Source organism: Barbus barbus (assembly GCF_936440315.1).
Source record: "Barbus barbus genome assembly, chromosome: 5".
Classification (NCBI taxonomy): Eukaryota; Metazoa; Chordata; class Actinopteri; order Cypriniformes; family Cyprinidae; genus Barbus; species Barbus barbus.
In genome coordinates, this window is record NC_136733.1 from 32,140,545 (window position 1) to 32,168,220 (window position 27,676).

General features: G+C 37.5%; 2 protein-coding genes across 5 annotated transcripts in view; both read right to left on the reverse strand.

Moving 5' to 3' along the window:
• LOC306870424 (major facilitator superfamily domain-containing protein 3-like) overlaps window positions 1-8,505 on the reverse strand; it is a 27,563-nt gene extending 19,058 nt beyond the window's left edge. Inside the window, exons 1-2 of one of the 4 annotated variants that reach the window (XM_079417686.1) lie at window positions 8,389-8,505; window positions 6,775-7,507 (exon numbers count right to left, since the gene is read on the reverse strand). In XM_079417686.1, coding sequence (XP_079273812.1) covers window positions 6,775-7,465 — 691 coding nt within the window. In that variant the 5' untranslated portion in view covers window positions 7,466-7,507; window positions 8,389-8,505. Of the gene's footprint in view, window positions 1-6,774; window positions 7,508-8,383 lie in introns of all 4 variants that reach the window. The other 3 variants (XM_079417685.1, XM_079417688.1, XM_079417687.1) reach the window with 3 other exon arrangements.
• LOC306870426 (annexin A1-like) lies at window positions 8,389-12,995 on the reverse strand. Its single transcript, XM_079417690.1, has 13 exons — window positions 12,881-12,995; window positions 12,208-12,310; window positions 11,853-11,937; window positions 11,655-11,749; window positions 11,465-11,578; window positions 11,244-11,334; window positions 10,837-10,916; window positions 10,610-10,666; window positions 10,448-10,541; window positions 10,253-10,348; window positions 9,876-9,934; window positions 9,642-9,764; window positions 8,389-9,514 (listed from the first exon to the last, which is right to left on the reverse strand). The coding sequence occupies exons 2-13, from the start codon at window positions 12,280-12,282 to the stop codon at window positions 9,461-9,463; spliced, it is 1,023 nt and encodes a 340-aa protein (XP_079273816.1). The 5' UTR covers window positions 12,283-12,310; window positions 12,881-12,995; the 3' UTR covers window positions 8,389-9,460.
• Between the last annotated feature and the right edge of the window lie 14,681 nt (window positions 12,996-27,676).

Genomic DNA, 27,676 nt, shown 5'->3' on the forward strand with positions numbered 1-27,676 from the left:
GTGGGTATGGAAAGTATTCAGACCCCCTTAAATTTTTCACTCTTTGTTATATTGCAGCCATTTGCTAAAATCATTTAAGTTCATTTTTTTCCTCATTAATGTACACACAGCACCCCATATTGACAGAAAAACACAGAATTGTTGACATTTTTGAAGATTTATTAAAAAAGGAAAACTGAAATATCACATGGTCCTAAGTATTCAGACCCTTTGCTGTGACACTCATATATTTAACTCAGGTGCTGTCCATTTCTTCGGATCATCCTTGAGATGGTTCTACACCTTCATTTGAGTGTGTTTGATTATACTGACTGGACTTGATTAGGAAAGCTACACACCTGTCTATATAAGACCTTACAGCTCACAGTGCATGTCAGAGCAAATGAGAATCATGAGGTCAAAGGAACTGCCTGAAGAGCTCAGAGACAGAATTGTGGCAAGGCACAGATCTGGCCAAGGTTACAAAAAAAATTTCTGCTGCACTTAAGGTTCCTAAGAGCACAGTGGCCTCCATAATCCTTAAATGGATGACGTTTGGGATGACCAGAACCCTTCTTAGAGCTGGCTGTCCGGCCAAACTGAGCTATCGGGGGAGAAGAGCCTTGGTGAGAGAGGTAAAGAAGAACCCAAAGATCACTGTGGCTGAGCTCGAGAGATGCAGTCGGGAGATGGGAGAAAGTTGTAGAAAGTCAACCATCACTGCAGCCCTCCACCAGTCGGGGCTTTATGGCAGAGTGGCCCGACGGAAGCCTCTCCTCAGTGCAAGACACAAAAAAACACCTGAAGGACCACAAGATGGTGAGAAATAGGATTCTCTGGTCTGATGAGACCAAGATAGAACTTTTTGGCCTTAATTCTAAGCGGTATGTGTGGAGAAAACCAGGCACTGCTCATCACCTGTCCAATACAGTCCCAACAGTGAAGCATGGTGGTGGCAGCATCATGCTGTGGGGGTGTTTTTCAGCTGCAGGGACAGGACGACTGGCTGCAATCGAAGGAAAGATGAATGCAGCCAAGTACAGGGATATCCTGGATGAAAACCTTCTCCAGAGTGCTCAGGACCTCAGACTGGGCCGAAGGTTTACCTTCCAACAAGACAATGACCCTAAGCACACAGCTAAAATAACGAAGGAGTGGCTTCACAACAACTCCGTGACTGTTCTTGAATGGCCCAGCCAGAGCCCTGACTTAAACCCAATTGAGCATCTCTGGAGAGACCTAAAAATGGCTGTCCACCCACATTTACCATCCAACCTGACAGAACTGGAGAGGATCTCCAAGGAGAAATGGCAGAGGATCCCCAAATCCAGGTGTGAAAAACTTGTTGCATCTTTCCCAAAAAGACTCATGGCTGTATTAGATCAAAGGGGTGCTTCTACTAAATACTGAGCAAAGGGTCTGAATACTTAGGACCATGTGATATTTCAGTTTTTCTTTTTTAATAAATCTCCAAAAATGTCAACAATTCTGTGTTTTTCTGTCAATATGGGGTGCTGTGTGTACATTGAGGAAAAAAAAAATTAACTTAAATGATTTTAGCAAATGGCTGCAATATAACAAAGAGTGAAAAATTTAAGGGGGTCTGAATACTTTCCGTACCCACTGTATATAGTTGTTTTTTTGGTGTTTTGCTTAGTGTTATGTTAGAATCATTATTATACTCTTATACCTTTTGTTCTTTAATATTTTGAATTGTTTTTAGCTTTATTTTTTATTTTTCATTTAAATGTTAAGTTTTGAAATTTTGTTGTATGCATTTGTCATTTTTATTTATTTATTTATAAAATGTGTATAGGTAGTATTTATAAAGTTTTGGCTTTTAGTTTTGGATCTGTTTTTAGTTGTTTTAATACTTCAATTGATTGCTTCTGTTGTCCTCATTTGTAAGTCGCTTTGGATAAAAGTGTCTGCTAAATCTCCTGTGTCCGTGCTGTCCAGAGCGCCCCTGAGAGTCCGCGCTGTCCGAGCGCCCCCAAGAGAAGTGGCCAGGGGGATGGCCACTATGGTTCTTCGTGTAAGCCCTCCGGAAAAAATAGATCAGCCATGGCCGTCCAAGCCCACAGATCCGCCATGGCCGTCCAAGCTCCCAGACCCACCATGGCCTTCCAAGCTCCCAGTCCCGCCATGGCCTCCCGAGTCTCCTGTCCTGCCATGGTCTCCCGAGTCTCCTGTCCCGCCATGGCCTCCCAAGTCTCCTGTCTCCTATGTATCCGCTGGTCCTGTCCAGCTCCGCGCTGTACGAGCGCTCCCTAGAATCCGCGCTGCCATTGCGCCCCCGAGAGTCCGCGCTGTCCAGAGCACCCCCGAGAGTCCTCACTGTCCAAGCGCCCCCAAGAGAAGTGGCCAGGGGGATGGCCACTATGGTTCTTTGTGTAAGCCCTCCGGAAAAAATAGATCAGCCATGGCCGTCCAAGCCCACAGATCCGCCATGGCCGTCCAAGCTCCCAGACCCACCATGACCTTCCAAACTCCCAGTCCCGCCATGGCCTCCCGAGTCTCCTATCCCGCCATGGCCTCCCGAGTCTCCTGTCCCGCCATGGCCTCCCGAGTCCCCTGTCCCGCGATGGCTCCCCAAGCCTCCTGAGCCGCCATGGTTTCCGGAATCCCCTGATCCTTCCCGTGTCTCCTCCCTGTCCTGGCCCTGCTCCAGCCTCCAGGGCGCCCGCCCCGATATTTGTCACGGTTTGGTTTACTTTTAGTTCTGTTTTGACCTTATTTGGTAGTTCCTGTTCTAGTTTAGTTAATGATTAATCATCGTTTAGTCCTTTCACCTGTTTGTGTTAATTATCTCGTTTGCTCCTTTGTTCCCTGTTCTTTATAAGCCTTGAGTTCCTTAGTCTAGTTTGTCGTGTCTTAATGTTATCTTGAGCTTTGTACCAGTGAATTGATTTATATTATTAAAATACCTGTTTTGCCTGAAACCCTCGTCTTCCTGCCTGTGTGGATCTGCTAACCATAACAAGGGAACACTGCAGAACAAATAGTGTTCATTGTGTCAACACAGAAGTGTAAATGTATACAAAACACCAAAGATGATCATTGAAGAGTTCAGATGCTGCTGATCATCTCATATGCGCAGCTAAACATGCATTTCAGCGTTCTGCCTCAGTCTCTTTTTTTCTCCTACGCTGCTTCAAACTAATTATTTTTTAAAGCAGGGATTGAAAACAAACAACAAGGCTGCTTATTTATGTCTATAAATAATCTCAGAGCAACAAATGTCCATTTCACATGGGATTTCATTAGACATCCACAAAAACACGGTGGAGGAAAGAAGAAGAGGGGAGGCACTGGGAGGAGAAAGGAGGAAGTGAGAGAGAGAGAGAGAGAGAGAGAGAGAGAGAAGAGATGCTTTATCAGTTCACCTCAGTTAACAACGATAGATAATGGGGAACAGATGAAGACAAAAATGGACAACAGATTCAAGATGAGATAGAACGATTATGACAGCGAATAGGTAATGAACTACACTACAATTATGTGGTGGTGATTGACAAGTTCACCGGATGCAAGATTTGAAACTCATTTTTAAGTTTCTGCCATTGCATTTCCAAAAAAAAAAAAAGAAATTAAGTTAGGAATTACACAAAGAAGTTCAAACTAAAATGAAATTATAATTTTTTTAAACATATATTCAACCCATTCGAAGAGTCTTCAGCATGGGAACAGCCTGAGGAACCTGGGCCCCTCCCAGTTCATGTAGGTCACTATGCCGTGTGTATCTGCATATGTGTGTACTTGAGCAGGTCACACAACTCCATTGTAAATGCTCCTCAACCAACGACAAGCCCCATACAAGTCTCTACGGACCTCTGAGGTTAGAATCCGCAAAGGTCTAGGTTATTCACTTTACATTCTGGGAAACAATGACATAATTGTTTGGACGAAACAAAAGCACGGAGAACTATCACTTGCACCGTTAACTATGTGAATGTGAGCGAAGATACAGTGGTATGGATAGGGAACGGAGACGCATCCTATTCAAAGTGCGATGTACTGTAAGCTCACATATCTAAACAGAATGCTTTTTAATGTTCACACCCGAGTTACACAATGGTCCAGACAATGGGGAAACAATGTAGGTCAACTAAAAGACATCACATACTTTACTTATCTTCTTTCTTGGTATTCTGTGTTCTCCAACACTCTCTACTCACGCGTTTTCTTGTCATAACCGATGCCCCCTGCACCCCACCATATCTCTCTCTCTCTCTCTCTCTCTCTCTCTCTCTCATAGTTGACCATGTGGTGGGTGTTCATTAATTCATCCCCCCTGCAGTCCTCTGCGTTCCCTCTGGAAAATATTGGCCTCCTGCTCGCGTCACCCCCCCCCCAACATACCCCTCCGTTCCCTGGCCCCTGCTGTGCGGGACAGAGGGAGGGCAGCATCAGGCAATATACATGTGTGTATGAGTGTGTGTTATGTACATATACAGTTGGAGAAGGAGAATGAAAGGCAGAGAGACACAGAGCAAAAGTGGCATTCTACTCCCATAGTGAATCAAACTTTAACCCCCACAAGAACACTCCCGCCTCCAGCTGGACTCTTCCCAGGGAAACTCCACGTCTGGCCCAATCCCAGCCTCCTCAATCCCACCACTGTCCCCCATCACCCTTTATCAACGCTTGGGCAGAGAGAAAATAAAATATATGTAACACATTTTGGTAACAACCTGTGATGCAGTAGAGGCACTAGATGACATGCAACAGCATTTCATGCAAAGTGTGATTGACTTCTCACCTTAGTAAGACACCTAGACATTATTCTAGAATCCAATAAACCTAGTATTAAAACTTAAAGTAAATAACAAGGAAATTTAGTTTGTGAATTCCTATGTAATATTTATGATCACATAAATCATGTAATCAAAATAAAAATGACCATGTACTGTAAAGGCTTGGTGGATTCTAAGCACAGACTAAAAATATTGTATCTTCACTATAAATGTGTGTTAATAGTTTTAAAGTGATTTTATTGTTTAATTAATATTTATTGATAAACAGCTAAATCAATATATTTGTTTTGGGTTTTTTTGCAGAAAAAGTACACTCTTCTAAAAAACTTACTTAAATGTAAATGAAAAACAAAACAGCAAGAAATATTTACTACACTTGTTTCTAAAGAATACATTTTGAATTTTTCTTGAAAGTTTATTCTCTTATCCCATTGGCAAATAGTTTTTTGGCTTTAAGCATAAACTGCACAAAGTATTGTTAGATTTATGCAACAAAAATAAACTTAATACAGGCCATATTCTCTGAAAAACGTACTAATATCTTATGCAAATTAATTTCAAGTAAATGTATCTTATTTTAAATATGTTTATATGTCTTTACTGAAAAGCAAGACAGTAAAGTTTATGTTTTTCAGTGTACACTTTTAAGATGTTAGTGCATTAGTAAACTAGTTTGTGTCACCCAGAGTGCTGTTTAATAGTGATTATGATAAAGATCGGCGGAGAAACCTTATAAAACAGATTAAGAGGGGGGCTGCCGCTTGTCCTGTCTGCTGAAGCTCATCCGATTACAGTGCCACCTCGCTCTCTTTGCCAGAGATACATACACATAACACACAAAGCTTGGTTTTCTGATTAAATTGTTCTGAACAAAACATTACACTCAAATTAAGCACAAACTAAATACATTGACATAAGCAGTGCAGCACATATTTCTAAATTCAGTTTTCAATGAAAATACCGCAGACACAAAGAGACTCTAATCCAGACATAATCCCCTTCTGGTGCCAAACACCACATTCAGCTCACTGAAAGTGATTCATTAGCTGCTATTTATGGCTATATTCCTGATTCAGATCATGTCACAGAAGTTAGGTTAGGTTTGTGGTCAAACGCTGGAGCAAAGTTAAATGAAAGACTTCAATATCAGTTCCAGTACAGACATTCTGAATTAAAGTGGGTAACCAAACTGTGTATAATTTCCTGATGTTTTGATGCTTCAAAACCATTGAGAATTATGAGACAGTAAGCATGGAAAAGGCCAAGACTGCCATCTTGTGGACAAACACACTACCATGACTTTGTTTCAAGTTCATGGTCAGTCATGATAATGAATGAAAGAATGGGAGGGGGGAAAAAAACCAAACATTTATAATTTTCCCATCACCTCTCTATTGTGATATTGTATAAAATGTCACTTTCCTGGTAAATAACATAAGGAATTATTGTGTACTTTTTTTTTGTAGTTGTCAGAACACAGAAATAATTTTAACATTTAAATTTTTTACCATATATATTATATATATATTTCTACATCACCAGACAGAACAGCAAAATAAATAAATTCATAATGCAGGTTTTTCCAAAAATGTATAACTTTCCCTCTGCCCCACTATTCTGATAAATGAGTTACTTTTTTTATTAAAATGTGTAATTCTTTTAAATGTATTATTATTTTAAAATAGTGTGTGTACAGAATATTTAATTATATACAAATATATTTGATATATAAATACATTTAAAAGAATTACACATTTTAATAAAAAAAAGTAACTCATTTATCAGAATAGTGGGGCAGAGGGAAAGTTATACATTTTTGGAAAAACCTGCATTATGAATTTATTTATTTTGCTGTTCTGTCTGGTGATGTAGAAATGACAGTTCATTTTTTTAACTGTATGAATATAGTCAGTTCAATGCTCAACAATAGGTGTGTTTCAGTTTATTCAGCAAATTAGAGGGAAATGGAAATGTACTTTAATATCTCCAAATCATTTAACTCAATCTATCTGATATTGAATTACGACAAATATCTTACCTAGCTTGTAAGTGAGAACGTAGAACATCGTCCATGGTGTTCCTGGCACAGACAAGAGCTTCCTCCACACCTTCCAGGGTTGCATCACATCCTTTGACCCTCTCCGTCCTTCTCCCTGTCCCCGCGCCGACTCTCCATCCAACACCGGGGCACCCCACACGAACAGAGCAACACCACCGTAAACACAGGCCAGCAGTGCGAACATCCAGCCCCAGCCTGCAACATTAATCACAGCCAGGAGCCCCCCTCCAGCAAACACAGAGCCAGCTTTATAGCCCACCACCTGCATGGTGTTTCCCAAACCCACCTCCCCCTGCCCCCTGAGCAGCCGCACAGCCGCTCCATCCGCCGCAATGTCCTGCACTGATGCCAGCATGTTCATAGCGAGCAAGGAGCCCGCTACGCCCATGTACTGGACATCAGGTGAGATGGTAGCACTCACCAAACAGGTGAGAGCCAGACCAGCCACTGTGCCCACTAACCAGCAGCGTTTGGTGCCAGTCCGGTCCACCAGAGGGGCCCAGAGTACCTTGAGCACCCAGGGGAAATAGAGGATTTTGGTGAGGCTGATGCGGGTGAGGGAGTGACCGGCACCGCGCAGGTACACCGGGAGCAAAGACGACTGCAGGCCATACGGAATGCCCTGGATGAAGTAAAGGAGACCCAGGAACACCAGTTTGTCGTTCATCATTGAGAAAGGCGGGTTTGGGGAGCCTCAGCTCATGGCTGTACTCTGTAAGCAACACAAGTATAGTGTTTGACATGAACTTGTCAGCATAAGTTAACATAATGTTTTCTAGTCAAGAAAATACAGTGACATTTTTAACTGTTTATAACATCATACTTTTCTCAGTTGATTGATTACAGTTCATTTGCTGGAGTGTCTTTTTTATTTAATCACTCCATGAATCATGAAATATTGTCAACACCCAGAAACTAATAAAACCTTAAAACTGATAGGAATAAAACTAAATAAAATTTGATTTATGGAAGTGCTATTGAATGGAATATTTCTGACAATTTCTTTCTCGTGATATCTGCATGAGAAAAAAAGCTAATTTTGAGAAAACGCCTTTTAAAGATATTGTATTTGAAATCAGACGCAAATAGATATGTAATAACATAAAAAAGTGTAGTAACATAAACGCATATCTTGGATGTTTACTTTCCACTAGTTTGAAAGAAGACATATTATGGAACCAAAATAGTCCAGAATCTTAAAAACTGACAAGTGCATGGGGAAAAAAAACAATGGTTTTGCAAGTAGTCTCTAAACTTAAAAAGACAAACTAGCATTGCAAAGAGTGCTGAGTGGTTCATTCATTCATTGTTTGCACATTGTCATTCATTCATGACAGCTGGATTTAACTGATATAACTAATTCAAGTCTCCTTAGATATGTTTCATATACATTCTGCAAACTGCTAGACACAAAAAAAATAAATATTACAGAAATCAATATTCAAGAACGATTTCATTTAGAGTCATAAACAATCCATTCTGTCACAACATATGTGCTGCTTGAGGGAGATTTACAATTAGGATTTCGAACAACAGAAATTATGTACATAGAAATGTACAAATAACACAATTCAAGTTCAGAAAATACCTTACTGTATTTACAGGTAAATGTCTCCTTCACCCGCTGTGCTCTATGCAGCATAACCTCTATTTTCCAATCCTCGGTACTTCCGCGGGAGCGCTTGACGTAACGCACTCTTTCAACCAATCAACATACAGCCCTCTAGAGCGCTCTCATAAATCAACAGCGCCACTCGTCAAAACAACGGTACTGCAGCGCATTAAGCGCAAGTGTAAGTAAAGAAATCAAGCCCTCTCTCTTAAAGTCTCAAACTTTCTCTTTTCCTACCACACTCATTGTTCCAGCCAAACATGTTTCTGACACACAGTCTAAGTTGTAATTTGTCATCCACAATCTCTTGTGGTAACGGGTATATAGCCTACTACTGAAAGTGTATAAACCCTGTTGCAGGCTAATTGTTTTTTTTTTTGGATTGTCTTGAGAAACAAAGACATCTTTATCCAAAAGTAATATAGCTTTTACTTGAATTAAATGGCCATTATGATATCATTTACTTTAGCAATTAATAGTTTTTTTTACAGTTCATATTTATTATAAAACACACAAGTTCACGTAAAAACTGAGAACTTTTGGCACATTTTCCCTTCGTAAATACCTACTCAACAGGCGCTTTGTGTTTATGATGGAGACTGCACAGGAGACTGAATATATAAATATTAAGATTTTTGAGGAGGACTTTACAGAACCTTCTGGAGCACCTTTTAAAGGCACCTCAAAAATTTGAGTTGGTTTATAATACAAATCTTTTTTTGTATGACTCTAGTCACACTTGAGTTTACATCCTGGATTCCAACCAGTACAACTATTTGTGCTAATGTGACCATTTCTATGACCACCGAGTCATTAAACTCCCATTTTGTGTATGTTTTTCAGAGTCAACATGACTTTAAAAATGAAAAGATACACCATACATAACACACCACTTCAGAAGATTTGCATGAATTTATACAGACATGCATCTAGTCAAGTTTTTATTTATCAAAAAGGTTTTTCATTCTACTACACTTGTTTATATGGGGTGTATAATTCATATATTGATAGCTGGTGGGTCTTCATCTGTATACATTCATTAGGTGACACCAATTAATTGCCACACACGGCTAGCAGGATCGTCTCATAGTCTCCTTTGGTGTCATCCTAAAACAAACAAAACACAATGTTTAACAACTGAATCTATACAGTATAACACTTATTAATTTGGGTTTATGCATTGAAGAGTGTAATGATGACCCTATTTAAAATTCGCTAACTAAGATTTATTTACCTGGATGTCCTGGTAGAGGCTCTTGCCAAACTTGCTCTGGTACTCTTGCTTGATTTTGGCCAAGTCAATCTCAGAGCGGCTCACCAATATTCTGGTCAAGATCTTGCCTTTATAGCCAGAGCCCTGTGAAAATACAATCAAAAAAGTGGTTCTTTTAGTTTTTAATTGCGATATATTTAAAACCGCTGTAATGTAATTTTAAATGGATCCGTTAGAATTGCTAGTTACACTTGCCTTCATTGCCTGATTTAGTTTTTCAGCAAAGAAACCAGGTTTGTTTCCAGCACATTTCACTATTGAGAAGATGAGTCACAATTAGAAAAGATAAAAATATTTATTTTGAAAATTGCATTCAAAGGCCAGCTTCTGTTTCATTGCTCAAAGCTTAAAATAACATTGTCATATTATTGCATATAGTAAAAGAAAAGAAACATTAAAATAGCACTCGTCATACTGTAAGAAAGTAATTAAAGTCTTAAAAGGTATGGTACATCTAAGAGAGCATCTGCAGCAATTCAAAGAAAAGTTTGCAGTGAACTTATTGCACATCATACCATTTTAAAATGCAGCATGTAATGCAATAGACAGATACAAAAGTTTCAGTGTCTCACCAACAGCAATCAAGCAGTTCTCAATATCACCCTTCAACTCCAGATCAATGGCTTTTGCAACATCCACCTTACTGTACTTGGAGTACAGCTGAAAAACTAAATATAAAAGAAAAGGTTATATTATTATTACTAAAGTGGATTAGAAGAAAATTGCACTAATTATTTTGAAAACAGGGAAGTGGAAGTCAACCATACCTTTCCTCAGGTGATAAGCATTCCTTGAAGTGAGGATGTCAATGAACACGCCACAGTCTGTGCCTTTTCTTTTCTCTCCTGACTCATACAAGGCCTACAGGCAGAATCAGAGGTCAAAAAGACATGTATACACAATGACCAACCACATACACGTTTAATTACCCTGGCATCTTTGTCAGCCAAGTCCTCTTGCACAACCCGGTCTTCACTTCTGGTAGCCTGCGAATTCAAATAAAATGTTTAACAACGAGCAAAAGCATCTTGTGCCAATTCAAGTCACAAGTCACTCTCCTAGTAAGCTGTAGAATCAGATGTGCTAGATAAGAAAGCATTTGAAGCATGCAGTACTGGGAGGGGCAGAATTGAGAAACACTATGAGCAAAGCCGACCTTGCAGAGAGAAAGCAGGGCATTCCTGAAGTCTCCACTCGTCTCAGACTTGATATCCGCCTCTAGATCCTTCTTATATTCTATAAATACAAGTCATACATTCAGTTTTTATATATACTGCATTCACATACTATAAACCATGAGTGTCCAATCCTGCTCTGGGTGGGGTGGGGGGGGGGGGGGGGGGGGGGGGGGGCAGTGTCCAGCAGAGTTTAGCTCAAACCCTAAGTAAACACACTTAAACCAGCCAAGCAAGATCGTCAGGATTACTAGAAACTTCTAGGCAGGGGTGTTAAAGCATGTTAGGGCTAAACTCTGCAGGATGTTGGCCCTACAGAAGCAAGATTAGACACTCATGCCATAAACATTTTAAGGATAACTGGATGACAAGGTAGCATTAATGTTACCTTGTTTGAAAACCTGTTTAATCTCTCGGATCTCTTTATTAGTCCTGGAGGCCAAAATCTCGACAAGTGTATCTTCATCTGTGCCCAAACCCTGAAGAGAAAAGACTTTAAGTTATGCAGCCCATGTAATCTTATGTGCAAGGTCTAGTGGTCGTCTATTAAAATATCCACCAGATGTGGAGTAAATGTTATCTATATCAACAGTCTGAAAATAATGTTACCTTCATGGCACTTTTGAGCAGAAAGGAATCATATTGAGCAGGAGTCATCAACAAGCCCAGAACTACTTCTTCCAGCTCGCCTTTAAGAGCAGCTTTCAGGGCTACATCCAGAGGCTGCATGGAGGAGAAGTGATAGGTGAGGATCCAGACAGTAAAAATGTGTTCATTTCAAGTGCAGTGAATGTGATACCTTGCCGGTTGCTTGCTGGTAAGCAGCCTTGATTTGCTGGCGCTGGGCATTGCTCCTGCGGACCAGCGTTTCAATGATTGTGACCTCATCCACACCTGAGAACATGCAGAAACTTCTTTCAACAGAGCAAACAGATGCAGAATGCAAAGATGTAAATGCATTTTATTCATCTTCACTTTTCAGCATTCATATACCTACCTTTTGCCTTAATAGCCTTGTCTAAGACGCCTGAATCCGCAGCTGCATTAAACTGAGCAAAAGGCCTCACTGTGCCCTGCCCCTCCTAAAGACATGAGAGACCCTTATTAAAATCCTTTGAAAATAGCCTACGCATAATCACAACCTAACTTACAGTAGACCGGTGTATGAAGCCCATTCAATAAAAATAAAAATAAAAAGTTTCAAGAAGCGAATTTTAGGAAGGAAACAAATACTGAAGCTCTTGCCCTTTAACAGGATAAAAGTGGCTAGAATGGGGAGTGGAGTACATTCCTATCGCTGACTCATTCGGTCTGGTGCTGCTCAAAATTTTCCAGAAAGTGAACAAACTTACTGTGATGTCTTGTACGGTGTTGTCTTGCATGCCCTGATAGGCAAGCTGCTCAAGAAAAGAACTGACGAAGGACATTTTGGCACCTGGAACTCAACAGCTCAACCTACAATGCATGTTGGAACATATTAAAATACATACAGTATATCAAAAGCAGGATCCTTATATATATATATATATATATATATATATATATATATATATATATATATATATATATATATATATATATATATATATATATATATATATATATATATATATATATATATATATATATATATATATATATAAAATAAAATAAAATAAAAGTTTTTCAGGAATGGATCATCCAAGTTTTCTAGCAGTTTGAATTAATCTTACAGGAAGTGATTCACCAAATGAACTGAACGTTAAACTCTGACAGCACATCCAAATACTGAAACAACAAAAACAGGCTGTGGAATTTTATAGTTCAGAGTGTGCAAAGTCTTTAATAACTTCTTTAAGTAACATAACTTTGTCTCATAACTTTCATAAGCAACTTTTTTTATTATTCTCATTTGCATCTTATTTTTCAATAAACAAAAACAACGTTGTCATAAATACGCAACAATTACATATTAAACAAAAATACCGATAGCACTGTCGGGACACAACGTGTAAGAAGTAATGAAAATCCCAGTTTCCCACTTACCAAGACCGAATACACAGCAAGCAAGCAGCAGGAGAGTGTTGAGCTGTATTTATACTCACAGAGCCACACCTAGCAACATCAGCTTAACTGTTGCGTTACAGCAGGGCGTTGACTCGGCCAGACTGCTTTCCTCCTTCCCCTATTATACACCCACTTTCATGGTACGCTAAAAGAAAAACTTGCATAGTTTTTTTTCCTTTTAAAGGTGCAGTATCAGTCTTTTATTTTAAAGAAAATAGCTAACAAAGAAATTCTTTTTTTTTTTTACTGTTTTAAATCAAGCATATAGCAAAAAGATTCTAATCATTTCAGTAGCTTAATAAAAGCTGTTTTATTTTACATTATTTGAGTTGAATCATGAGATCACATGACCATACTTTTAATTAAAAGGAAATATATGCTCACATATATGCTCATATATGCTTTACAGGTAATACTGTACAGACTTAATAACCCATACACACTCCAGGTGAATTATGTACGAGATGTTCTGTATTTAGACAGTGTATGATCACATTGTGTATGGCCAACTCACTTCAAAAGTCAGGAGGCGTAGGCCTATATTGTTTTCCACTGGCATGGCAGTCAGCATGATTAGTAAACAACAGACAACCATTGTTTTAGCTCATGCGACACTTGAACCTGAAATTAGGTCCAGTGAGTCGTCTTCTTCACAAATTCAAGGCATGTCTATTGAGTTTGTTTTATAAGCTGTTTCAGAGCAGGCTAAATGAAAATAGTGCAACCTTGTGTAAAACCAGAATGAAACATTTCTGTGTGCATACATGCATGCAATGAACAAAGGCTGCAACTGATTTAGAGTCAAGTGGTTTAAAAAAAGAAGAAGAAAAAACCCAGCAAGCTTTATGTGACCCTGAACCACAAAACCAGTCTTAAGTAGCACAGGTATATTTGTAACAATATCCAAAAACATTGTATGGGTCAAAATGATTATTTTTCTTTTAAGCCAAAAATCATTAGGATATTAAAGATCATGCTCCATGAAGATATTTTGTAAATTTCCTACCGTCCGTAAATATATCAAAACTTCATTTTTGAGTAATAAAGTAATCGGAGTGTCTATTGCCCGCCTTGTTGGCAAAGGCTATTTACACTAACTCCGCCCACCAACGTGTAATTGGGATAGTCAACACTAAAAAAAGTTGTTAGTTTAACATTTGTTTCAGTGGTGAAGATGATAAGTTTTGTGAATTTTGATATGGCTGACCTGAGTTCGAACCCGCCTTTTGCCAAACTTTTTTTCTCCCTTTTCAATTCTCATATCGCATCGGAAAGGCATTTATTTTCAATAAAAATGAAGGAAATAATCCAAAAGTTGAAAACAAAGTATCGGGTAAGGTTAGGGTAGGTGTAGGGAGGGCTTTATTGTTCCAATAAGGTGGCATCCATTTAATAATTTGAATTAAAACTATAATTTACACTCAACATGTTATTATTGCCTACTGTTTTATAATGTACTACAATACTGAGGTGCAGATTATTGCCACTATTTGCAATAAGTAGTATAAATAGCAGACAATCTTGCTATTTTAACATAGAATCTAGCTATTTGCACTTAGTGTAAATAGCATATTGTTAAAAAAAATACTGCTATTTTCACTTAGTGTAAATAGCATCTATTGCTATTTGCTCTTAGTGTAAATAGCATCAATTGATATTTACACTTAGTGCAAATAGCCGCTGCCTAAAGTAATATGCATTGCTAAGGACTACATTTGAACAGCTTTAAAAGCGATTTTCAAATAGTTGGCCAAGTATTGTGCTATCCTAACAAACCATATATCAATGGAAAGCTGACTGGTTTTTGTGGTCCAGGGTCACAAATAAATGTAAAGATGATTAAATAATAAATAAAGTAAAAAAAAATTTTTTTTTATAATTTAAAAATATAATTAAAATGTTATTTTATTTGTTTTTTCAAGTAATTTATTCCTTTATTTATTTTACCATTTACTCATTAATAAATTTTTTAATTACCTAACACTGTCCAAACAGATCTTGACATGTTTTCTCCCTTTTAGATTTTTCCAGTATTTCCTAACACCCTATACTTGATCATGTAAACCTCTAGTCTAAACTGGCCTTTTTCTTTATTTGTCATGAACGTGCATCTACTAATTTGTGATGTTCAAACATTTCTGCCTAACATCCCCTAGCACAACCTGTTATGTTGCTCAATATCAACTCCATATGTATTAAATTATGACAGCTTTAATTTATATTGCAAAGAGTTTTCTTTCTACTCCACTAAGCATATTAAAACCCTGTAATTATTGACAGAAGGATGGACTATACTTTATTATATTTATGTTGCCTTCAATTTGACAGGTGACTAAAATGTCACACCAAAAAAAAAAAATACTATAAAAAAAGTATTTAAAAAGTATGTACCTTTGTATATAGAAACAGTCTGTACTATATAAAGAACTATATGAATAAATATAACTTGACTTTAATGTAGACAAATTAAAAGCACAAATTAAAAGCACAAATTACTTGATTATTTATGGAAGAAATTGATATTAAGTTTAACAAGGCAATGCATGTATTTATATAGTAAAAAAAAAAGGCATTTTCAGAATTCTCTGCATTATTTTCTTTATGCACATATCATGTATACTGTATTTCAGCTGCTATTCTTTTACTATATTTTGTACTTTTTTTTTTTTTTTAATGCAGGTGCATGGAGCCAGATACCAGGCAGGTCATGAGAACATGATGTCTGCTCATATGGTTCTTAATTCATGAAAAATATGTAGTAAATTATTAAGGGAAGACAGTAATTCACAAACCTGATGGATGATCACAATGTAGGTTTTCCATTAACATTGTACCAGAGAGATAGGCCTGTCTAGATCTAGTTACAATCTCTATCTCCCACATTGGAAACCTGATGACAGTCCGCAGCTTGTGTCGGCCATTCAAGCAAACTAATCCCACCTGAAACCTCATCCACTGAGGTTAATATTTAACAAGCGTTGAGAGTTTGGTTCCTCACAAGAACAACCATCTTTCCAGATTTTCTCTATTATGTTTGCCAGCCAGGTCTTCCTGCAACTAACTGCAGTCAAGTGCCATCCTGAATCCAGGTAATCCCTCTGATTTACTGATTCTTTTAATCTGATTCGTAAAGCAGATAGTGATGATTTTACTGATTATGGTAATGTTTATCTGACTGATTCACCAAATTATATTCAATGTAAGTTTTTTTTCTTTCTTATAGCCAGAGGTAGCTTTTGTATATATAGTGAAAAGAGTCTTCACACCCTCACTGCTTAATCCTGGTTAACCTGTGCTAGCAAAATGCTATGAAGATTAAATACACTGGGGGATGATTTTACTGTTCTATTAAATATATATTCAGAGGAATGGGGAATATAGAGACAATTCCTAAAATGTGTTGGGAAAAAGCTACAGTATTATTTAAATTGCATGTATCTTATTGAACAGCATTGCTCAGTTTACATGTTTTGTATGTGTGAAGGAATCCTGCTGCCATGGTGTCATGTACAGCCACGTCTGAGTGTAGCCTGCAAACAGTGTTGCAATGTATCACTGTGACGTGTGCTTTGTCTCATTTCCAAACAAAACAGAGATACGAACACTCTGGCTTCATGTATGTCAATTCTGGAGCAGAAAATGTGTCCATGTCTTTGAACTTCATGGGCAGGAAGTTACGTAACCATACTGTTGCCCCAGCAGCAAAACAACGTAAGTAAATATCACATTCACACAAGTGCCTACTCCTTCCGTTCATCTTAATACATCACTTGAGTTTTGTGTTATCAGACTCTCAGACTATATATATATATATATCAGTGGTGTGCAGTGGGGTTCTGAAATAAGAAGGCAAAATCCTAACAGTTTTTTTTTTTATCAAATGTAAATTTATGTCTCGACACATTTTCTTAATTAAAATGTGATCAGCGTTCTATTTATTAAAGCTAAGTATGAATCTCATCAAGTTAGCATTTGTGAAGCATTTTACATTTATTCCAAAATAATGACTCAAGGCAGTAACAATTTAAAATATAAATTTTATTAAGAACTTATGTTCTACTATTCTTTTTAATAGCTAACTTTTAACTGTTTTTTCATTTTTTGAATCATCAGTCATCAAAGCTTGGTAAATATTGGTCACAGACACAGAGAATTACTTTATATTTCACCAAGCCGATTACTCACTCAGATCATGTGAAACCAACTCCCACAGATCATGTTTTTAGGCAATTTCATATGCTTATTTAGATGTAACAAAGTGGTTATAGCTAAGTGTGTGAGGTGTTTACCAACTTTAAAAAAAAATTGTCTTCCCATTAACACTATTATATTGTTCATTCAGACTGATTTGTGAATGAGGAACGTGCACGAACACAAGAGGTGGAATTTATTGCATGAACCAATCACAGCCGATTGCCTCCTCACACATGATCTTTTCCCATTCAGTCTCAATTACCTTCTACTAAACCCACCGCACAGGAGTCTGTAAAAACCCAATGGGCACAGGGGAGGCATGACAGACACCGACTCCCGCTGTACCCATTGGTGTCGCTGTTGGACAGTGTTTCTTTAGAAAATCAAGTGATTTATACACTTTATTGTCATATTTTGTAATATTGTTGGGGAATGGGGTGGATTTGTAAAAAAATTCATATCCAATTTTTTGAGGAGGCACTCTTCGGAGGATACACCTCTGATATATAGGCCTATTTTTCCTTAATTACTCAGTAGTCTTTATCAATGTGCTGTTGTCCCTGTTAATGGGGTGATTTTAGTAGAAAAACTGTATTAAATATTACTTCATGAGAAGATTTAAAAACCACACCACGATGGCTATGAACATCTAATTTTCTAATATCAGGTTAAAACACCGTGTGTTCTTTCACTATATCTAGGTGCCTGGGAGATTACTGACCTTTCTCGATATCAGGATGATTCAGTGGTTTCCACACGAGTGGTACTTTCTCATCCCATTGTGTCATCAGAGGAACTGCCAGGCAGTGTTCCTGATCTGAGAGAAGAGGTCCAGTGGCGTAGACCACGTAACATCCATAATACACTTCTAAACCAGGGTAAAGATAGAGGTGGGTTGAATGTTCCTGTCACCTCCCAGAATCTAAATATAGCCTAAACTCTAAATATTGTCTAATATTTGCTTAACATTAAACTAACACCTAATTAATCTAAAATATTTTTTACCTAATTTTATAAACTTAAATTTAAAACATTAAAAAGGCACATTAACCATCTTCTTTAAAAAATGTTTGATTTATTTACATTTTTCTTTTTTGTCTTTTAAGCGAGCACATCTGGAACAAGCGTTTCAACATGATGTTTATGCCACTGAAAATGTTACAAGAAGAAACTGCATAAAAAAGAAGTGAAAATAATCTCTGTATTTGAGTACTTAAAGGAATAGTCTACCGAAAAATCATGACTGTCATCATTTACTCCTTTTTTTGTGTAACACAAAGGAGATATTTTGAATAATGTTGGTAACTAAACAGTTTTGGGTCCTACTGACTTCATTAGTGGACAAAAAAAAAACTGCTTGGTTACCAACAGTCTTCAAAATATTTTCCTTTGTGTTCCACAGACAATAGAAAAATTATACAGTTTGGAATGACAGAAGGGTGAGAAGTTGATGACAGAATTTTCATTTTTAGGTGAACAAACCCAAGGTATAAATACGAATGTGTTTTGTCATGTACAGACATGTCTAGGTCATTTAAAAGGTTTATTTAGTGTTATTGTGCGATAGTTATGTAATTGTTGTGCATACAGTAATTATTTTGTGCTCAACTCTCACTTTATTGCATATTTAATTAATCCTTAAATATGTTAATTTAGTTTTAAATAAAGAAATAAATAATAATTAAAAACTAAAATTATGTATTTGTAATGTGTATGTAAAACATGTACAATTGTAAAAGAACATATACTTAATATTTAAAATCAATTATAAAAATGTTAAAAATAAAATAAATTTCTATACTTGAATGCTATTGTTTAATTGGATATGTTTGTGCATTTGACAATTACCAATCTAGCTAATTGACATTGCTACTGTACATTTACTGCACCCTGTTGTTTGGCATATCAATACTAGACATTCGACTGTCACTGATCTATCCCCCATGTAGAGGAAATGCTCACCAAGGCTGTGTAAAATAACCTCCAGACTCCCCAACAGAGCCTGAAGAGTTGAATGTCACTGTAACTTCATGTTAATATTTGAAGGTGCAGCTAAATGTGAGGTCTCATGGCTGAGGAAAGGTAGACTCAAATGGAATACGTTCAAGTGCTGGATCGGCGCAGACCGGCACCGTGGTCCAAAACGCAATGGCAAAGGTAGGTCCTGCCAGTGAAGAATGGGCATACTTAAATCCTGATCGAAAAGTATTTATTTCCATCCGATTTTAATCACAGCACCCAATGTGTCTTCTGTGAGTGTGAGTGTAAGACCTCCTGAAGATGAGGCGCCAATGGATGTCAAGATGTTTATCCCATATGACTCTGCCAAGCTATGCATAACCCAAGTATGTAGATATCACTCCTTCATGGACTATTGTGCACTCTGCATTGTTTTCTTGTTGTATTTATGAATAGATTTATCCATCAAATGTAACCTAAGCCAGAATGTTTTGGTTCAAGAATGCATTATTTTTGTTATCAACGAGTTTTGGTTTGCTTCTTGCACTAGTCACATGTCCGTCACTGCTATGTTGTCCTGGGGCCACAGGGTGGGGATGAGACGCCTCATCTGAGGTCATGTGTTGTTGGTTCTTCAAGGCCCATTCATGACCACACATTCTTGAACAACTCAAAACCAAGAATTCTTACTAGTTCTCAAAAAAGACAAATCTCAACAGGTTCCAGTACACACCTTGAGTCATTTTTGTTTCGTTTGCCCAATGCAGAGTCGTTAGCATTAAAGAAGGTACTCATTTAAGAAATTTAGTATGCAGGCAACTACATATAACAGCGTTTCGCAACTTTTTGACTTCATTAGTTAGGCTCAAGTACCTCTTCATCAACACCAAACCATGTGTTACTTTAACATTATACTAGACATAATTCAGTACTATAAATCAATTGAGTAAAGTGGCCATAGTGATTCACTTTTACACAAGTGATATTGTGGTTTAAAAACTCACCAAGTGGCTTTTTTCTTCAAGCTTTAATGGTAAACTATTTAATATAAAATTTTAACAGTTCTATGGACGATCATGAAGAAACTTAAAAAATAAAATGGCCACTATGTATTTTAGTTGTCTATATGACTGTTACCATACCAACAGATTAGAGATGATATGATCGCAATGAAGAGCAGACATCAGGAGATAATTCAAGAACTGGAGGAGAACTTTCACATAGCATCACGAGAGAATCAGGTGATATGCTTGTTTACTGATCATTCAGTCAGACAAACAACAACTATATTGTGATTTTATGCATGCTTAAGTATATTTATGTGTGTGTAGGAAAAAACAGCTCTTAGAACGAGGACGCATTATCAAAATAAGCTTAACACCCTGAAGAGAATCCTAGAAATTTACCAGGAAAAGATGGCCAGAAAAAATGCATACTGGGAGGAGAAGGTCAAGGTGAGTCACAAGCATCATCAACTACTTCCTTCATTTGCTAAATTCTCATTGGCTTGAACACAGTACATGTAATTGCTAATTCAGGGCTAAACCGAAACACATGATATAATCTTAATGACATGAATAGTATAACATTTTGAAGGGATAAAGAGATAGTTCACCCAAAAATAAAAATTCTGTTATTAATTACTCACCCTCATGTTGTTCCAAACCCATAAAACCTTTGTTCATCTTCGAAACACAAATTAAGATATTTTTGATGAAATTCGAGAGCTCTCTGACCGTCTATAGATAGCAAGGGTAGGCTACTATCACATTCAAGGCACAGAAAGGTTGTAAGAACGTCGTTAAATTAGTCCATGTGACATCAGTGGTTCAACCTTAATTTTATGAAGCTACAAGAATACTTTTTGTGTGCAAAGAAAACAAAAATAACTTTATAACTATCCCTTTAATTATTATGTCATATTGCTGTCATCTGGCTATTTTTACGTAATATTTCATTTTCCCGGGATCAGACTCTAGAGGATCTAAATAAAAAACTTGAGGGGCAACACAAAATGCTTCAGGAGAGGAACCAAAAAGACTTGGCCTCATGGAATCAAGAAAAGGTATCAGATTGTGGTAACACACCTACACATATACATACATACATAAACTGTTTGTGTGTTGTGTATAGACAGAGAAAGAGAGAGACTAAAAGAATCAATGGAAACTTTTACAGAACAAGATGATGGAATTGTTTTCCTCCCGACTGGACCTCCTTCACAACCACCAGGCATCAAGTAAGAGCTATATAGGTTAATATTTTACGCTGTTTACAAGATTAAAAAGACAAATGTTAAGATGTGAATGAAAACTCAGAACAGGTGAAGGTATTTGAGTCTCTGTCTGTTTAACAGCACTGCGGGAGCTGCATTTGGCCAGAGAAGAGATGGGGAAGGTTCAGGAGATGCTTGAGGCCATTCCGGAGAAGAAAGAATCAGAAAATACATCTGAAGAAAAGGTAGGAAAATCAATAAAAACATCACTTCCAGCTCTGAAGAATGTCTTTGTTGGACATTGACATTCGTTGGACATGGCAGGACATGTTGTAGTATTTACCAGGCATTGATATTTTATTGATGTGAGACTGAACTCTGCTCTGTACCAACAGGACAGCAGTGATGCAGATGTACCACTAGATGGCGCTCAAGCTCGGCTGGAGATTTTGAAGGATAATCTCTTGAAGAGGGAGAGAGAGATCTCAATGCTCATGGAAGGACAAGAGCATGTGACAGATCATGTGGAACAGTCAGCATATGCTTGCCTTCTCAGTGCTGTTATACAACAGGTTTATTGAGTAAAAATAAGTCTGAAAACATTACTTAAAGACACTGCTTTTTTTATTCCACAACATGAATTGCACACAGTGATAGCAGTCATATTTTTAAAAATGAAACATGAATTACTAACAAAAATGTAACTTTTAGCCTTGAAATCTGGCCTATAAATTTATAATGACCGAACAAAAAAGCTTTTTTGCATTGTTTATTCCAGGCTCATCATGTTTATGCTGAGCTAACAGAGGCTAAACAGCAGTTTGACCAAATGGCAGAAGACAACCAAAAAAGTCTGGCGGAGATTAAAGAAAGTCTTGACCAAACTGTAGAAGAGTCCAGCCAGAAGAGCCTTGAGGAACAAGAGGATGAACAGCAGAAAATGTGGGAGCATGGCATGGTTTCTAAAGAGTCAGAATATAGTTTAAAACTATCAAACTTTGAACATAAGCATCTGCTAACTGAATTACACATAATAACTCAGGGTGGAGCCACAGGTGGGGGACGGTTCACAGGCCAGATTACTCCATCATGAGGTCATGCAGGTGGCTTTGGAGTGCATCAGAGCAGGGGCTAAACCCACTGTCATTGGTAAATATGACAAATTGATAACTGTGTAAATGAATAGTAGTCTCTTTATAGATGCGTATATAGTGATTCCTTTCTGTGTTATTCTTAGAGACTGACACGACTGAGGCATGGACAGCAGAGCTGGATGAAAGAGTCAGAGTATGGCACACACATTTATTCTGCACGCATTCTCACTCCATACTGACGATTACTTTCTCTTTTTAGAAATTTGAGGAGGATTTCCGAAAGAATGGATTCTTAAATTCTGAAACTGATAAAAGTGTGGGGCAGCAGCTGTTGTTACTGCAAACTGAGGTGACGACAGCCAAGAAAAGCATATCTTTTAGTGTATAATCTAAACTAATATTAAACTCTCTAAAATGTCATTGCGATTGAATTGCGTGGAATCAGTTTTTCTTGTTTTGCTCATATTCCTTGTCTGTCTTTCTAGTTGAAGCAAATCAAAGAAGAAAACAAGAAGATTATTGAAAACTACACAACTGAAAGAACCTTGAGAAAAATGTACTACAACATGGTGGAAGATATGAAAGGCATAGTATATCACACTCATACAGTTTGACTGAAGACATAAAAATGTTTCTTAAATAGGAATTGTTGCCAGATACAACATGAACTGGAAAATCCCTTTTGTGGGTCTGTAGTGTTTATTCTGCGGCTTTGGGCCAAATATCTCCAAGACCCTTGACTGCTTTCCCAGACATTGTTTTTTTTATATTTAAAAGTTGTGTTAAAACAGATGAATGCCAAAAAAACAACAACAACAAAAAAATTTGAAAACCAGCTACAGGTACTTTTTGCCCATGTATGGTGTTTAATGAAGAATATTCTTGATATGCACAGCACGCTACCATTCAAAATTTGGGGTCGATAGAGATTTTTAATGTTTTGCTAAAAGTCTCATGCTCACCAAGGCTTCGTTTAATTTGATCAAAAATATAGAGAAAACAGTAATCCAGTGAAATATTATTATTATTATGTTTCTATTTTAATCTGTTTTAAAGTATAATTTATTCTTGTGATGATAATGTTGAATTTTTAGCAGCCATTACTCCAGCCTTCGGTGTCACATGATTTGATGCTCTTATTATTATCAGTGCTGAAACGAGTGTACTTACTATTTTGTGGAAACGGTAATACAAATCTTGACAATCTTGACAAACAACATATGAAATACAAATATTTTGTAACATAAATGTCTTACCTGTCAGTGAATTGAATGCAATTGAATGCATTCTTGCTGGATAAAATCAGAAAATTCTATCAAGACAATTTACTCCAAATTTTAAAAGATGCAAAAATCTGAGCTCACATCGAAAATTGGATTTTGTCTACAACTGGGAAAAAAAATATACTGAAAAAAAAAAACCCTAAGGTGATGGCGTAGAATAAATAATAAATATACTGTATTTAAGATTCTGCACTATTTCACTAAAAGTCAGTAATCAAACAGGTTGTCTCTGACTTTAATGTTTGGTCTTGTACAGGTAAAATCAGAGTATTCTGTCGAATAAGGCCATTGACTCGTGCAGAGCAGGCTAAAAGAGGTCACACCATCGTCGCTTGTCTTGATGACTACTCTGTGATCCTGGAGACCTCTCGAGGACCTCGTGAGTTTCAGTTTGACAAGATCTTCAACCCAGAGTGCACACAGGAGGAGGTCTTCACGGAATCCAGTGGGTAAGTGTGACACCCAAACATTTCCATTCATTTTGATGAAAAATTAATTGTACTAAACATGGAAATTAAAGGAATAGCTCACTCAAAAATTTAACTCTGTCATCATTTACTCACTCTCTTGTTGCTCCAAACCTGAATGGCTTTCTTCTTCTGTGGAACACAAAAAGTGAATTTATGAAGAATATAATAATAAAGTATAAAATAATAAAGAAGAATAATTTATGAAGAGTGGGGAAGTCGTGGCCTAATGGTTAGAGAGTCGGACTCGTAATCGAAAGGTTGCGAGTTCGAGCCCCCGGCCGGCAGGAATTGTAGGTGGGGGGAGGGAATGTCCAGCGCTCTCTCCACCCTCAATACCACGACTGAGGTGCCCTTGAGCAAGGCACCGAACCCCCAATTGCTCCCCGGGCGCTGCAGCATGGCTGCCCACTGCTCCGGGTGTGTGTTCACGGTGTGTGTGTGTGTGCATTTGTTCACTACTCACTGCTGTGTGTGTGCACTTGGATGGGTTAAACGCAGAGCACCAATTTCGAGTATGGGTCACCATACTTGACAATACGTCACGACTTTTACTTTAATATCCTTGGGTCTCTTTTCAATATAATGGAAGTGAATGAGGACTGGGGCTGTCAAGTTCCAAAATTCAACAAGTTCAAAACAACAACAAAAAACACTATAAAAGTATACTCTTAGTTTCAGACGCTTAATTTATAATAATTGTTCATAAAAAGAGCGAAGAACTACTTTAGAATCTTCCCCTCAGTATTCAACAAAACAAATGACCTGGTTTGAAATGATAACAAAATATAATTTTTTAGAGAACTATTTCTTTCAAATATACAAAATGTGACATTTGGGCAGATCTCCCCAAGATGCTAAGATACAAATTTTTCTCAGGTTAATCCAGTGTGCGATTGATGGATTTAACGTATGCATTTTTGCATATGGCCATACGGGTTCAGGGAAAACCTTCACAATGGTTGGAGACAGAGATCGGAGGAAGCCAGGAATCATTCCAAGAACATTCACCAAGATCTTTGAGATCATCCAGGATAATGAGTCTAAATTTGAGTTTAAGGTACACATTAGTATGTGTTTCTTAAGCTGTGATGATGTACAATAGTTATTAAACTTTTTTCTTTTGCCCGACCTCAGGTTTCAGCCTACATGCTGGAGCTGTACAATGACCGCCTACAGGATCTCTTTGTGAGCCCCGCTGAAGCTTTCAACAAGCGAATCGAAATTAAGAGGGACAGAAAGGGGCTTGTGTTTACACAGGGAGCAGAGACAAAAGAGGCCACCAGCGCTGGCGAACTCTTTGCATTATTTGAGCAGGGCTGTGCAAACCGCCACATTGCGGCCACAAGTATGTGCTAATGAAACTTTAAAAGACCCCAGCTGAATGGTTTGGAGTAATTGCTTTAGTTACACTCAGTATGAATGCATGGTAAGAACATGATGATCCGGCACTGAAGCCAACTTTATAACAAAGAAGTAGCCCTTGAGTTTAACTGTATAATGTGTCTGAGAAAGGGCCTGAATGAAAGATTTAGAGTTATTATATATAAGAGAGACACGTGTGTTCTCCTCAAACAATGCAGATTTAGAGCAAGTTGTTATTTTTTTTACATTGAATTATTTTGAGATAATTTCATTTTGATTATATCTCTTTGTAGAGATGAATGTAGAGAGCTCCCGCTCTCACCTGATCATTGGCATCATGATTGAGAGCCGGAATCTGACCAATGGAAGCATGAGTTTCGGGAAGCTCAGTCTGGTGGACCTGGCAGGAAGTGAACGAGCAGCAAAAACTGGCGCCAAAGACGACCAGCTGAAGGTTGTTTGGAACAAATAAAATATAAAAGCTGACTAAAAGTGGTCCCAGAAAGTATTTGGACACTTCATGTTGGCTTCAAATGCACCTGAACATCAAAATGCGCTTGCATCACTTTTGCAAAGATTATTAAAATGTTCACAAAGTCTAACAATCAGAAAGTGTCCAATGCTTCTTGTCTTCTTGACTGTTGTTTTAAAATTTAAAATTTTTACTTTGAAAAGTGTTTCTGCTATTTTAACATCCTTAATATTTTGCTAAGGCAAAGACACTTTCTTAATTATTCACTTTTATTCTCCCCCACTTTTATTCCAGAATCTTTTCACCCCCAACTTTTGTCTTGGATTTTTTCTAACACCTCTCACAACAGTCTGTTTATCCCACATTTTGTGTATGTTTTTCCCCAGGAGGCCAACTCTATTAACAAATCTCTGAGTGCCCTTGGAGATGTAATTTCAGCTCTGTCAATGGAGCAGCCTCATGTGCCCTACCGTAACAACAAGCTGACCCAGCTCATGCAGGACTCACTGGGTGGCAATGCCAAGACCCTCATGTTCCTCAACATCTCTCCCTCTGACTGCAATCTGGATGAAACTCTCACCTCACTCATGTGAGAACCAAGTACCTTGCCTGAACCTTACGTCCACAGTCACCTAAGTTACATGTAATGGCAGCATGAGGCTGCTCTATCCCACCTTTACTGTTATCTTGCTCAGCTGGGGTTTAAAAGACAATTAATATTCAGTGATATATTCAATTTAACTGCACTGACATCAGTTGAAAACAAAAACCGAGAGCAACAATTTTCAACACTGACACTGTTAGTTAACTGAGCTGAATAATGACCATATTGCCTTCCGTATTGCACCTATTTCATATATAATTGGTGAACCTTGCAGCATTTACAGTTACTGAATTGAACTAAAACAACACTGAACTAAACTGAGCTGAAAAATGATTTGACATTTTCCAAATAGTATAAAATCTGTATTTTATAAAGTGCTATATAAATAAATGTGACTTGACTGTTGAAAAGAGCCCTAATTCCTTTATATATTCCTTTTCTACTTAAGAAAATTAAGGTTGATAATATTTTTCTCTCTTTTTTTTAAGATTTGTTAACTTGAACATATCACTGTAAACCCTAATAAGTTAGCAGAACTCAAAATGAAGAAATCAGTTACATAAATTAATACACTCCCAGATTAAATTTGCAACTTTATAAATGTTTTTTACCACACAAGCATATTTATAGTTTTGGAGTATAAAGGCTACTTAATACATTTTAAAACTTAAGTTTACATTTACATTTATTCATTTAGCAGACGCTTTTCTCCAAAGCGACTTACAATTGAGGAATACAATAAGCGATTCATCAAAGAGGCAAATAAACGCAGGAAGTGCTTTCAATACAAAGTTTCAGGAATTGTTCAGATTAGTACAAGATAGACGGGGAGAGATTAAGGAAAGAGAAAGCAGTTTATTTCGTCAAATGATGACGAAAGAGATGAGTTTTCAGGTGTCGCTTGAAAATTGTCAGGGATTCAGTATTCCAGATAGGGGTGGGAAAGTTTATTCACCAGCCAGGAATGGTGAACGAAAAAGTTCTGGAAAGTGATTTTGTGCCTCTCTGTGCTGGTACCACAAGACGTCGCTCACTCGTAGATCTCAGACTTCTGGAGAGATGTAGATTCTCAAAAGTGAGTAGAAGTAGGTGGGTGCTGAGCCTGTGGCTGTTCTATATGCA